Source organism: Mesoplodon mirus (genome assembly GCF_964341445.2).
Source record: "Mesoplodon mirus genome assembly, chromosome: 17".
NCBI classification, from domain to species: Eukaryota; Metazoa; Chordata; class Mammalia; order Artiodactyla; family Ziphiidae; genus Mesoplodon; species Mesoplodon mirus.
Window position 1 is genome coordinate 33575252 of NC_138993.1, and position 14925 is coordinate 33590176.

At 34.4% G+C, this 14925-nt stretch overlaps 1 protein-coding gene across 1 annotated transcript; it reads left to right on the top strand.

Moving 5' to 3' along the window:
• The first annotated feature begins 3041 nt into the window (after positions 1 to 3041).
• Positions 3042 to 3406, top strand: LOC309792516 (small nuclear ribonucleoprotein E-like). The gene has a single exon (XM_082602188.1). It carries the CDS (start codon positions 3118 to 3120, stop codon positions 3394 to 3396), a length of 279 nt encoding a protein of 92 aa, XP_082458314.1. The 5' UTR covers positions 3042 to 3117; the 3' UTR covers positions 3397 to 3406.
• The last annotated feature ends 11519 nt before the right edge of the window (positions 3407 to 14925 follow it).

Here is a 14925-nt window from a genome sequence, read left to right on the forward strand (position 1 = left end):
TGAGGGGACACCAAGTCCAGAATTTCAGTTTTCTATTTAGATTTTGCTTCTAGTATATTTGAAAATGTGACCTTTTTGCAATGAAGCTTGCTTTGCTTTGGGTTGTATATCCTGTACTTTATATCTTAATGTTCCATAAAATGTCTATAATTAATCCATGTTCTTGAAAATAGAAATTATTTTTAATAACTCATATATTAGTATAAACCATATGAAATATCTCTCACACATTAGATGAACCATATGAAATTGCTGCATTGGAGTCAAATGCGTTCAACCATATGAAATTTCATTCCATATGTTTCCACCTTATATGTAAAATAAAATGCATTATTTTGAGTATATGTGGGTTAGAGGGCTTAAATGGCTTACTTACCTGTGTCCACTTAGTAAATAATGCATAAGCACTTGCTTGATACCAGGTTTCTGATTCAAGTGCACAATTGGAGCACCTCAGCAAAACTGTAGATGGAATTAATTAGTAGAATTATTTAAAGCAGCCTAAACTGAATTTATAACTAAAAGCATGGGATGTTGAGGAGCTTAGCTGTACATAAGTATTAATTTATGCTATTTTAAGATAAATAATATATGATATGTTGAAAGAGAGAGAGATAGTTTCTACTGTTATGGCACAGGAGAAAACACAACTAACTCTTTAAATTAGAATTTATATGTAAATTATACTCTTCTTTTGAATAACCTTTTCCAATAAAGATAACTGAGTTTTAATTACTATTTGTAAAAAGTCCATCTCAATGCCTGGCATTCTAGATATAAGGCAACACAACTGGAAGATTACTTCCAAGTTAATGAGCTCATTTTCTTATCCTAACTTAGAGAAAAGAGCAATAAATAACAGCTCTATAATAGAAATGGAGAAAACTGTGTTGTCCATAGAATTTTAGAATTGCAAGGCAACTTCAAAGATTATCTAGGTCAGTTCTACCGTCTCTCAGACTACAAAACTGAGGTTTAATTAACTGTCAAGGCTGGCACAGTAGGAGCAGATCGGAGACAACTATCCAGGATACTCAATTTACCAATGTTCCTGTTATTAATGAAGATAAAATTCCCACTACATTTTGTGTTCTTTAAATTATTTATCTTTGAATTAAAAACATGAACCGGAAGTAGGTATCCTCTCAACCCTTTATTTCGAGGTCTTTATCATTTTCCTCCTCATTGGTTACAACAATAGCATTTCATCTATTCCCCTTGCTTTCAATCTTGCCCTGCTTCAACCAATTTTCTACATTACCAAAGGAATAATCTTATTAAGACTTGTATTTCTCACATCATTTCCCTGTTTAAACATCTTCAATGGCTTTCAGGAGAAAACAGACTCCTTAGTGTGACATGAAAGTCTCTTTTGTACCAATGTCTGCTCTCTGCTATCATTTCATCACTGCTTGATGCTTCTTCCTCAGATACCTAAGCACTTACAGTTCACAAGTCTACCAACCTCTTCTATATCTCAATACTTTTGCAAAGTCTATTGCCCCTGTCTGATGTACTGCTGTATCTTATTTTTATTAACACCATCCTCTCCCCTCCCCTCCCAGGACCATTTTCCTGGCCAGGACAAGTCTTACCTAAACCACTCAGTCACAATGTTCCTTCTTCCATAATGTCTTTCCCAAGCTGTCCTCCACTTTCCTAGTGCTTTGCAAACACCCTGAGCTTAACTTGACCCCAGCAATTTTGATATTTATTATAATTCTTCACCTTTGACCACCTCCTTCAGAGCTGGGATAGCTTTCACGACTGATTCCAGTGACTGGTACAATGTTTTGTTGGCTCTCCGATCACCATTTGCCATCAAGCATATTACACTCAAACTTCAGGCCCCTCATTTGCATAAACAGTAGGAAGAAACCCTAAACATGTGTTCTTACAGTCACACTCTTTAGTGGAACTTGAAAAAGTAATTTTTGTATTTATTAAAGGAATCCCTCACCCCCAATTTTGTATACCTCAGGCCCCACAAAACCTGAAACAGCCTGGTAAGATAATAAATGACTATGGAATGAATGAATAGATATACTTTCAACAATGTATTAGCTCCATATTTCAAAAGTGTACCACTTTATGCTAATATGCTTTTTAGATTTGTTGCCTCATCTCTTAAAATAAGAGAATGATACTTAGTCTCTGCCATATTCCAGGCCAGTTATGATAATAAAACTCTTAAGTACAAGAGTGGAATGAGTGCAGAGCACAGTCCAGTCTTGCCTGGAGAGTTTTGGGTTGGAGTCCCAGCTGAACAAGTTGTTGTCACTGAAAAGTGGTTTTAAGGCACTTCCCTTGGAGTCACTGTGGCTGGTCCCTTAGTGTCATAAGGAACTGTAGAGAAGGCAGAGAACTGATTTGCATGGATTCATTTGCTCATTTATCATATATCAATAATATGTATAAGATATATATAAATTATGTATATATGTACATATAATTACATAACATGTTTCAATTACTATGAACTTGAAACCTACATTCAAGTAAGAAGACAAAAATAAGTAATGAAACAGGTGATCTTAGACTGAGGTAACAGAAGAAATAGGAGAAATAAGTAGAAATAAATCATTCAAGACACTGAAAGTTGTAGTTTGGAAAATGTTTTTATTCAGGCTGCAGAAGGTCATTGGAGAATTTCAGTCAGGGGACTAATGAGTGCTGATTTACTTTTTTTAAAGTGAATTATCCTACTGTGACAAGAATGATATCATTGTGGGCAAGAGTAGAGTACATAAGACTGGTTATCTGCTAATATTGAACTCCTAGTGAGACAAGGAGAGCTTGGACTGGGGTGATGGTAATGGATAGGAAGAAAAGAAAATAGATTTGAGATATATTTTAAAGTAGAGTCAGACAGAGAAAGATAAATATCAGATGATATCACTTACATGTGGAATCTAAAAAAAAATAGTACAAATGAACTTATTTACAAAACTGAAATAGAGTCACAGACATAGAAAACAAACTTATGGTTACCAAAGGGGAAGGGGGGGATAAATTGGTAGATCGGGATTGACATATACACACTACTATATGTAAAATAGATAATTAAAAAGAACACACTGAGTGTGTGGGGTAGTGTGGTCTTTGTGAGCTTCCACCATGGCATACCGGGGCCAGGGCCAGAAGGTGCAGAAGGTGATCGTGCAGCCAATCAACCTCATCTTCAGATACTTGCAAAATAGATCTCGGATTCAGGTGTGGCTTTATGAGCAAGTGAATATGCAGATAGAGGGCTGTATCATTGGTTTTGATGAGTATATGAACCTCATATTAGATGATGTAGAAGAGATTCATTTTAAAACAAAGTCAAGAAAACAACTGGGTCGGATCATGCTAAAGGGAGATAACATTACTCTGCTCCAAAGTGTCTCCAACTAGAAATGATCTATGAAGTGAGAAATTGTTGAGAAGGCAAGTTTTTTAGGTGTGTTTGTTAGAAGTGTAGTTCTAAAACATTTATTCATATTGTTTTGCTCACCTTTAAGTTATTACCAGATGACAATAAATGCTGTGGGATTGTTTAAAAAAAAAAAAAGAACACAGTGTAGAGCACTGGGAACTCTACTCAATACTCTAATCAATACTTATATGGGAAAATAATCTAAAAAAGAGTGGATATAGGTATAAGTTTAACTGATTCACTTTGCTGTACAGCAGAAACTAACACCAACTATACTCCAATAAAAATGAATTAAACAATAAAGTAGAACTGACAGACTTTGGTAATGGATTATCTCTGAGGGTTGATGTAAAGGCAGAAATCAATGGTGAGTTTTCTTTTTTTTAATCTGATGGATGATGATACCATTTACTGAGATGAGAAAACAACAAATGGGAGAAGTATCAAGATTTCTGTGAGAGTAAAACAGGTGGGGACTTGTACCAAGTCTGACTCTAAATGGCAAACTTTCAAAATGTTTTACAGAGACAACAATCATAATAGCTATTCCAGTTTTCTCTCAGTTGAGCCTACTCCCCATATATCATATGAAATATACAGAAGGATATTTAGATGAGTCTCTCTCTTTTCCATCTACTTCATTCTTTTAAATATTTAGTGGTATACTCCATTACAATTCAGCTGCAAGGCCTAGCCATCTCACGATCTCTTACATTCTCTCACTTTCCTTTATTTAAGTCCAACATTGTGCCTTGCTGATTCCAAGTTGCCTATAATTTATGCATGACATAAGTGAAATTGGATTCCTATAACATGCCAGGGATATTATTGATAAGGAAACAGCAGATACACTCTAAAACAATTAGTGGGATACTAAGGAAAGCTATTATGTAAAAATGCCAGGATATTTATCTTTGGCTATAGCTATCTCTTTATATCAAATATTAGTTATCACATGGAGGATTTAAAAACTTCTGTCCCTCATGTTGAGTATGGATATTTCTAATACAACACACTTATAAACACACATAGCTATTTATTTATGTCATTCAGTGCAATACTACTCTGATACTCAGATAATGTACAGGTAGAAGAGTCTATAAATACTACAAAAATATTAAATTATTGCATGTTGTAAAGTACTGTGATGAAGATAAAGGTACTATGATATGATATGATGATGTTGTTGCTGTTAATTCAACAAAAATTTCAATTTACCTGATTATAATTTACTACTAAAGTTTTAGCACTCTTTGAAATCCTCCTTTGCTGACAATAACATTAATGCTGACATGGAGAGGACAAGAAGATGAGAAAGGCAATAGGAAAAGAAAAGAAGAAAAAGAAAAGGGGATACAAGGGACTAATTTGATATCTTTTTGACACTGAACTTTAGTGTGATGGATTAGGGTCCTCCAGAAAGTGTCAGGTTGTCCTCCCATTTCATGACTTTCTTCTTATCCCTTCACAAGATCCTTTCCATATCTCTCTTGGGTCTTTAAGATATTCAAACTTATTTATGTAGGATGTTACGAAGAGACATAGGTTGAAACCAGATTTGTAGTAGAATGTAGATGATTTTAATATTGCCTGCTAGTCTCACCACTTGGATTTGAGTTTGACTACGAGTGTAATTTAAGATGAAGCCCAAACTTTTGCTCTGCCTATCAGTCTAGCACAATGTTTTCCCCTAGCAATTATTTCTGGTTATATTAGTCTAATAAACAAGTTAATGGTTTCCTTGGAAAGATTCCTGCCTTTTTTTTTCTCATGCATTTCTAAGCTTTTAATCTACAATCAGACAAAGCTTTATTTCCCAGAACTTAGAATTTTATTTTATTTGAATACTGGAGTAGCAAAGTTGCCAGTAATTAAGTCACCTTTAGCCAACTTGTGATGTTTCTTCCTTTTACCAAACTCATTACAACTATTTACTTATTTACTTTTTGTACTTATTTTAGGAAAATTTTGGAAACTCAGCCATAAAGTTGGCATGTTGAACCGGAGTTATACTTTTGATTTGCAACTTTTTAAAAAAATATTTATTTTATTTATTATTTTTGTCTGCATTGGTTCTTCGTTGCTGTGCACAGGCTTTCTCTAGTTGTGGGGAGTGGAGTTGCTCTTCATTGCAGCACGCGGGCTTCTCATTGTGGTGGCTTCTCTTGTTGTGGAGCACAGGCTCTAGGCGTGCAGGGTTCAGCAATTGTGGCACGCTGGCTCAGTAGTTGTGGCTCGTGTGCTCTAGAGTGCAGGGTCAGAGGTTGTGGTGCACGGGCTTAGTTGCTCTGCAGCATGTGGGATCTTCCAGGACCAGGGCTCAAACCCATGTCCCCTGCATTGGCAGGTGGATTCTTAATCACTGTACCACCAGGGAAGCCCCCGGAAACTTATTTTAAATGTAGGAAAATAACCTTAATTTTATAAACTGTGGCACTTTATTTCCTAAATTTTTCATCTAGTATATTAAGGAAAAGTATATTTTAAAAATGTACAGCATATTTGCAGAGCATAGTTACATTTAGCTCTTTCATATTTCTTCCCTGATACCTGGTATCCACCATCTTATTTTTCCTCCACCTTATCTTAGGCAGCTTATCCTGAGGTCAAACTCTTTCTTGCTATAAGAGAGCTCTGAAATCAAAGAAACCAGATTCCATCGTTCTTGTAGTCTTTTTTTGTATAACTTTTCTGTGCCTTCAAGGTAAATTCATCCACTTGTGACTCACTCTTTCTTAGTAATGCACCTTTTAACAAAATCCTTATCAAGTGAAACCCAAGCAGTTTTGGTAGTGACTGTGAGGAATTTCTGGAGAGAGTAAAAATAGATTATGCCCTTCTCCAAAAGAAAGTAGTTATGTAATTGTAGGACCATGTTTCTATCAGAAATTTTCCTAAAAATTATTGTTTGACTATATATTTAAATAGGATGTAACATCTAATACTATATATAAAGTCTATATATTTTTCACTTCCATTTTTATATACTTTGAAACACAAATAAATAGATTATGTTTTTGAAGACCTCTACATTTATGTCCTGTTACTTTTTTTGTTGTTGTTGTGTTACTGTTTAAGTTTAAATGTCACTTGGTGCCTGTATAGTACCTAAAGGAAATTATCTTGTTACCAGGCAGAAGACCAAAAATTGCCTTTAGAAATATCCCAAATCAGCCAAATAATGCAGCATTATTGCAGAAAGAGAGTAAAATTTTACTTCCCTTTTTTTAAAAAAATCTTCCAAATCTTAACTATTATTCATTGGCATCTCTGCTTAATAAACAATAAATCTTTTAAAATCATTTGGCTCCATGCTGTTTGGAGACACTGTATGAACACCTTTTTAAGCCTCCTTTATTCTTTTTACAGTTCATAATTTTTACATTTGAATGCCAGTGATGTCTCCACTCCTCCATCCTTTATTGGTTAAAGGTTTCTGCAAGTTTCAACTTGTTTTTTTTTAAAAAAATCCAAACCTAGAAAGGGTCAAGCAATTCACTCAATTTAATAACTACCTACCTTGGATTACTATTAAATAATTATACTTTATTTATTTTTCATTAAAGATAAAAAGTCAAGAAAAGTTGAAGCAAAAGAGAAAATATTTTATATGTGAAAGAGAAGGTTACTAGCAGCACTGGGTATTTATTATTCATGGGAGGCTAGTGGGTAAAGGAAAGATAGTGTGGCTATACTTAGCCTCAGCTAACCCTAGTGAGCTATGGGCTTAATGTTATCCCTGAATGTAAGAAGAGACCAGATAGCATACAGATTCATGGTTTTTGTTTTCAAGTTAGATGATGCAACTGTTTTTGTTAGTCTTAAAACTGACAGTCACTGCATATTCATTCTAGTAAGGCCTCCTCTTACTCCTAGTTTCCGCAGTGGAGGATTATAAGGTTGATGACAGAGGATAGACTTAAATAATCTAAGGTAAAATTGAACACCAAGAGTTAAAAAAAAAACAAAACTGAACACAATTCTTCAGTACTTAAATACAGAACTGAGAGCAAGAGGGGAACTAATCAACTTCCTCTTCAGTCTCGTAGGCATTCTGCTATGATTCTTGACCAATTAGTGTATGAAAACAAGGTTCATTTAATGTCTTGGGTGGATGAATCTTTCCCAGGTAGAAATTGCCCCAGTGTTGATCACAGGAAAAATAGATGTAACATAATGGATTCAGGGTCATATCCAAGAGTAGATTTGTTTTCATGATATGCATGTGATGATTATCGCTCATATGCTTTATACAGTTGCTTTGTAGGTTGCCAACTTAAAGAAAGATGCACAACATAAGAGTTGTAAGCTTAAGCTTTATACAAGGTCTAATTGAGGACTATAGCCTGGGAAACAGTCACTCAGTCAGCTCTGAGAAAACTGCTCCAGAAGTTTTCTGGAGAAGCCAGAAGCCAGTCTATATATAATTTTTGGATAGGGAATACATGCAGTCAAACATACATCAGGTAAAAGATTACAGCTAATCACAAATAGCAGACATCTCAAGTTAATGATTTTAGTGCTTTTTTAAGTATGGGAAGGTTCAAGAATCCGGAGTCATTAAAATTCTCCTGAGATGTGCTTCTAACAATCTAAGGGCTTATTTTTCTTTTCCTTTATTTTTTTTATTAGTTTCTGCTTTCTAACAAAGTGAATCAGTCATACATATACATCTGTTCCCACTTCCCTTCCCTCTTGCGTCTCCCTCCCTCCCACACTCCCTATCCCACCCCTCCAGGCGGTCACAAAGCACCGAGCTGATCTACCTGTGTTATGCGGCTGCTTCCCACTATCTATCTACCTTAAGTTTGGTAGTGTATGTATGTCCATGCCTCTCTTTCGCTTTGTCACAGCTTACCCTTCCCCCTCCCCATATCCTCAAGACCATTCTCAGTAGGTCTGTGTCTTTATTCCTGTTCTACCCCTAGGTTCTTCATGACATTTTTTTTCTTAAATTCCATATATATGTGTTAGCATATGGTATTTGTCTTTCTCTTTCTGACTTACTTCACTCTGTATGACAGACTCTAGGTCTATCCACCTCATTACAAATAGCTCAGTTTCGTTTCTTTTTATGGCTGAGTAATATTCCATTGTATATATGTGCCACATCTTCTTTATCCATTCATCTGATGATGGACACTTAGGTTGTTTCCATCTCTGGGCTATCGTGAATAGAGATGCAATGAACATTTTGGTACATGTCTCTTTTTGAATTATGGTTTTCTCAGGGTATATGCCTAGTAGTGGGATTGCTGGGTCATATGGTAGTTCTATTTTTAGTTTTTTAAGGAACCTCCATACTGTTCTCCATAGTGGCTGTACCAATTCACATTCCCACCAGCAGTGCAAGAGTGTTCCCTTTTCTCCACACCCTCTCCAGCATTTATTGTTTCTAGATTTCTTGATGATGGCCATTCTGACTGGTGTGAGATGATATCTCATTGTAGTTTTGATTTGCATTTCTCTAATGATTAATGATGTTGAGCATTCTTTCATGTGTTTTTTGGCAGTCTGTATATCTTCTTTGGAGAAATGCCTATTTAAGTCTTCTGCCCATTTTTGGATTGGGTTGTTTGTTTTTTTGTTATTGAGCTGCATGAGCTGCTTATAAATTTTGGAGATTAATCCTTTGTCATTTGCTTCATTTGCAAATATTTTCTCCCATTCTGAGGGTTGTCTTTTGGTCTTGTTTATGGTTTCCTTTGCTGTGCAAAAGCTTTGAAGTTTCATTAGGTCCCATTTGTTTATCTTTGTTTTTATTTCCATTTCTCTAGGAGGTGGGTCCAAAAGGATCTTGCTGTGATTTATGTCATAGAGTGTTCTACCTATGTTTTCCTCTAAGAGTTTGATAGTTTCTGGCCTTACATTTAGGTCTTTAATCCATTTTGAGCTTATTTTTGTGTATGGTGTTAGGGAGTGATCTAATCTCATACTTTTACATGTCCCTGTCCAGTTTTCCCAGCACCACTTATTGAAGAGGCTGTCCTTTCTCCACTGTACATTCCTGCCTCCTTTATCAAAGATAAGTTGGCCATATGTGCGTGGGTTTATCTCTGAGCTTTCTATCCTGATCCACTGATCTATCTTTCTGTTTTTGTGCCAGTACCACACTGTCTTGATTACTGTAGCTTTGTAGTATAGTCTGAAGTCAAGGAGCCTGATTCCTCCAGCTGCGTTTTTCGTTCTCAAGATTGCTTTGGCTATTCGGGGTCTTTTGTTTTTCCAAACAAATTTTGAAATTTTTTGTTCTAGTTCTGTGAAAAATGCCAGTGGTAGTTTGATAGGGATTGCATTGAATCTGTAGATTGCTTTGGGTAGTAGAGTCATTTTCACAATATTGATTCTTCCAAACCAGGAGCATGGTATATCTCTGCATCTATTTGTATCATCTTTAATTTCTTTCATCAGTGTCTTATAATTTTCTGCATACAGGTCGTTTGTCTCCTTAGGTAGGTTTATTCCTAGATATTTTATTCTTTTTGTTGCAATGGTAAATGGGAGTGTTTTCTTGATTTCATTTTCAGATTTTTCATCATTAGTGTACAGGAATGCCAGAGATTTCTGTACATTAATTTTGTATCCTGCTACTTTACCAAATTCATTGATTAGCTCTAGTAGTTTTTCGGTAGCATCTTTAGGATTCTCTATGTATAGTATCATGTCATCTGCTAACAGTGACAGCTTTACTTCTTCTTTTCCAATTTGGATTCCTTTTATTTCCTTTTCTTCTCTGATTGCTGTGGCTAAAACTCCCAAAGCTAGGTTGAATAAGAGTGGTGAGAGTGAGCAGCCTTGTCTTGTTCCTGATCTTAGTGGAAATGGTTTCAGGTTTTCACCATTGAGGACAATGTTGGCTGTGGGTTTGTCATATATGGCCTTTTTTATGTTGAGGAAAGTTCCCTCTGTGCCTACTTTCTGCAGGGTTTTTATCATAAATGGGTGTTGAATTTTGTCGAAAGCTTTCTCTGCATCTATTGGGATGATCATATGGTTTTTCTCCTTTAATTTGTTAATATGGTGTATCACATTGATTGATTTGCATATATAGAAGAATCCTTGCATTCCTGGAATAAACCCCACTTGATCATGGTGTATGATCCTTTTAATGTGCTGTTGGATTCTGTTTGCTAGTATTTTGTTGAGGATTTTTGCATCTATGTTCATCAGTGATATTGGCCTGTAGTTTTCTTTCTTTGTGACATCCTTGCCTGGTTTTGGTATCAAGGTGATGGTGGCCTCATAGAATGAGTTTGGGAGTGCTCTTCCCTCTGCTATATTTTGGAAGAGGTTGAGAAGGATAGGTTTTAGCTCTTCTCTAAATGTTTGATAGAATTCGCCTGTGAAGCCATCTGGTCCTGGGCTTTTGTTTGTTGGAAGATTTTTAATCACAGTCTCAATTTCACTGCTTGTGATTGGTCTATTCATATTTTCTATTTCTTCCTGATTCAGTCTTGGCAGGTTGTGCATTTCTAAGAATTTGTCCATTTCTTCCAGGTTGTCCATTTTATTGACATAGAGTTGCTTGTAGTAATCTCTCATGATCTTTTGTATTTCTGCAGTGTCAGTTGTTATTTCTCCTTTTTCATTTCTAATTCTATTGATTTGAGTCTTCTCCCTTTTTTTCTTGATGACTCTGGCTAATGGTTTATCAATTTTGTTTATCTTCCCAAAGAACCAGCTTTTAGTTTTATTGATCTTTGCTATCATTTCCTTCATTTCTTTTTCATTTATTTCTGATCTGATCTTTATGATTTCTTTCCTTCTGCTAACTTTGGGTTTTTTTTTGTTCTTCTTTCTCTAATTGCTTTAGCTGCAGGGTCAGGTTGTTTTTTCGAAATGTTTCCTGTTTCTTAAGGTGGGATTATATTGCTATAAACTTCCCCCTTAGAACTGCTTTTGCTGCATCCCATAGGTTTTGGGTCGTCGTGTCTCCATTGTCATTTGTTTCTAGTTGTTTTTTATTTCCTCTTTGATTTCTTCAGTGATCACTTCGTTATTGAGTAGTGTATTGTTTAGCCTCCATGTGTTTGTATTTTTTACAGATCTTTTCCTGTAATTGATGTCTAGTCTCATAGCATTGTGGTCAGAAAAGAGACTTGATGCAATTTCAATATTCTTAAATTTACCAAGGCTTGATTTGTGAACCAAGATATGATCTATCCTGGAGAATGTTCCATGAGCACTTGAGAAAAATGTGTATTCTCTTCTTTTTGGATGGAATGTCCTATAAGGGCTTCTTTTTCCAAAGCACAGAGCACCTCATCCTGCCGTTTATCCTGATCCTTCTCAGGGTGAGCTGTCAGTGGACAACCTTAATGGGTTATTACTTAACTCTTGTGGAATTGTGTGGTGAGCAATGCTTTTTGTTCTTCTTTTTCACAAAGAAAAAGAAGAACTTTGGGATCATTTTATTAGACCTACCCAGCACTGATGGTAAATTAGCCTCATTTTTGGGCTCAAGTTGAAGCTCAATAATTCATGAAAAACTTCTATTACTCTAAGAAATACTCGCTGATCCTACCCAGAAGTCTTAAATAGCATCTATATTTAAAATTATAACAGTAATGATTATTTTACATTTACACTGTAATGTGGCATAGAATATATAAAATACCTCTATGTATTATCATTTTCTAAAGTCTATGTTACATAAAGAATATTTCTTCATGACTTTTCTGTTAACTATTATAAACCTGTGTGAAAAAATAAGCATTATTATTCTGATAGGGAAAAAAAGGCATAGAAAAATGATAATTGATTTGCCTCTGATTACACAGACTAATAACTCATCTGGTTCTGAATCTGGGTCCTGCTGTGATTTCATGATCTTAACTAATACTTTAAGACCTCCAAGGCAGGCAGTAATCATTTTATTATTCATTTTTTGGTAATCTTCTAACTAATGTGTTGACTTGCATGCTTATTCAAATGTTGGGAGGAAGATAGTTTCCATTCTTCATCTTTTCCTCTAGTGAATCTTTTTCACCTGGTGCTGTTTGCTCTTGACAGAATCCTCAGCTTTCTTAAAAAATTGGTGTCTTTTTTGCTTGGGATGTGAGGGGAGGACAATTACCAAGTGACCTCTAGGAATTAGTCTTATTGTGAACATGGTGGCAGAGATTGATGACAGATGAACATGTTATCAGCAGAACAAAGCAAAACAAATAAGACCAAACTCTTTTCTTCATTCAAGGTGTTTAAACTGTTATGAGAAAAAAAAAAAAGAAATTTCCTCCCTGTAAATCTGAAAGAATTAATTGAAAAATTTTCATAACGATGGACAAGGACTGTTATACTCTTATTTCTTACATAAATTTGGCTACTTGCCCTCCGTTGATTTTCTAAAGTACTCACTTTTTGAACTGTTTGCAGGGAGAGATCTCACTAACACATGCTGGACAAACCAGTTTTCAGCTTCTTTGGTATCTAGAGCATTAAAATGTGACATCTGGAAATTATGATGTTGAGAACCAGTGGAAGCTTAGTGTTTTTCTTTTTCAGTTCACTGTTCTGTTATGTTTGGTTAAAATTTGTCTTTATTTGTAGATTTTAGATTGGTTGAGATTCAATGGACAGTAGATTTTCAGGTTTCTTATTGATATGATTTCTCATACAATAGATGTTCTAATGCTCAGTCAATGAACTATTATGCCTTAAGAAATAGTTCATGTTTCTCATATTTATTAGAAATTAACCTATTACTCAAGCTCTAATAAAACTACCAACTACTTCAAAATTTGAAACTTTAAGTTATCAACTTTATTTAGAGTTAAATTTGGAAAATTTTTGCTGTGTTACTTTCATTATAAATTATAGATTTATTTTAGTGTTTGAAAATAGCAGTGATTATTTAAATCTTGTCTTTTTAGAGATAATAAATCTCGGAGATATTAAGAGTCTTCACAAAGTTAAAAAACTACTTGATATCAGAGCCAGACCTAGGACTTAGTATATCTAATTATACAGGAATTGTCTCCTCAAATATGTTGCATACAGGGTGTTTTTGGGTTTTTTTTTGTTTTGTTTTTTTTGGTACATGCATAAGGAAGAGTTGTTTCCAATACTCTCTGAATGTACTTAGGGCAGGGACTGTGTCTTGTTAAATTCTATATACCTAATGCACAAACTTGTGCTTGCCATATAATAGATGATTATTTAATATTTATTGAAGCCCTCTTGACACTGTTGAATGTTATTATTAAAATATGTTTTTTAGATTGGCAGTTTCTTATAAAGTTTAGTATGTACCTTCTGTATGATTCAGCAATTCCTCTCTTAGTATTTATCAAAAGAAAAAAAAAGGAATAAAAGGTCCACAGAAAGCTTGTACATAAACATTCTTCATAGTTTTAATCATAATAGCTCCAAACTGAAAATAACCCAAATGTTTATCAACAGATGAACGGATAAACAAATTGTACATTCATAGATTCTGTATCTTCATTAAAGCAGATGTTTCATGTCGTATACACCTGCTAAAACTCATTGAACTGTATACTAAAAAAAAGAGGCATTTTATTATATGCATATTGAATTTCAATAGAGATGAAATAAAAATTATAAATGTAATTTTCTATATCTGATTTTAACAAGTGCAAAATTATACGGAGTAGTTGATATCAGTATATTAATATCTTCTATTTATATCATAATCTGCAGTTAAATGTGTGAAATCTGTTAACCCAGGCTGGTGAAGACAAGATCTTTTGGAAATATTATTTCCAAGAAACTTACTTACACCTAATAAGCACATTATCTGATACATATAAATGAGAAATCAGTATAATGTTTATTTTAAAATATTACTCATAGAATCATATACATGACATTCCTTCTAGTGTGTTCTTGCTTTGATGACTTGCTTAGTTGTTAAATATAGGTAAAGATAGTCACTCTTTCCTTATTTAGGAGATTATTATCTAAAAACTTCAAAGCTTCATATTTCTATCTTTTTTAAAGTGGACTCATTACCTATGTCATGTGTAGTGCCCCAAATTTCCCTACATAGTGAATACAACACTTTTCACTTGGATAATGCTAATCTTTCAGGTTTGGAAAACAAGGAACAAATTACTGTTTTTATATATATATATATATATATATATATATATATATATATATATATATGTATTACTTTTAATAACTGGCAATGTCTCACACATATTAAACTGTGTGAGAGATTGCCAGTTATTAAAAGCAAAATTCAGTATATATTTATCAGTTATATTTTACAGAGCACATATACTAGGAATTGACAACCTTGGTGAGAAACGATGACCCACTTAGAGAATTTATGTTGACAAAAAATACCTCAACAGACAGGTCATGAGAGGACACAATTTTTCTTTTTAATGTGAATTTTAAAGGTTAGTTACATTGTTTGTCTTAGTAAAAGTTCAAGACTTTATTACTCATAAATACAACCCTTTTAAGAATAAAGTTCATTCTTACTTCCTATCTCTGTCATCTTATCTCTGGGTAATAAGCTTTAAAACTTGGTCACA

What these genes read in the sequence shown, in the direction of transcription:
- LOC309792516 (XM_082602188.1), top strand. Translation starts at nt 3,118, where the DNA reads ATGGCATACCGGGGCCAGGGCCAGAAGGTGCAGAAGGTGATCGTGCAG.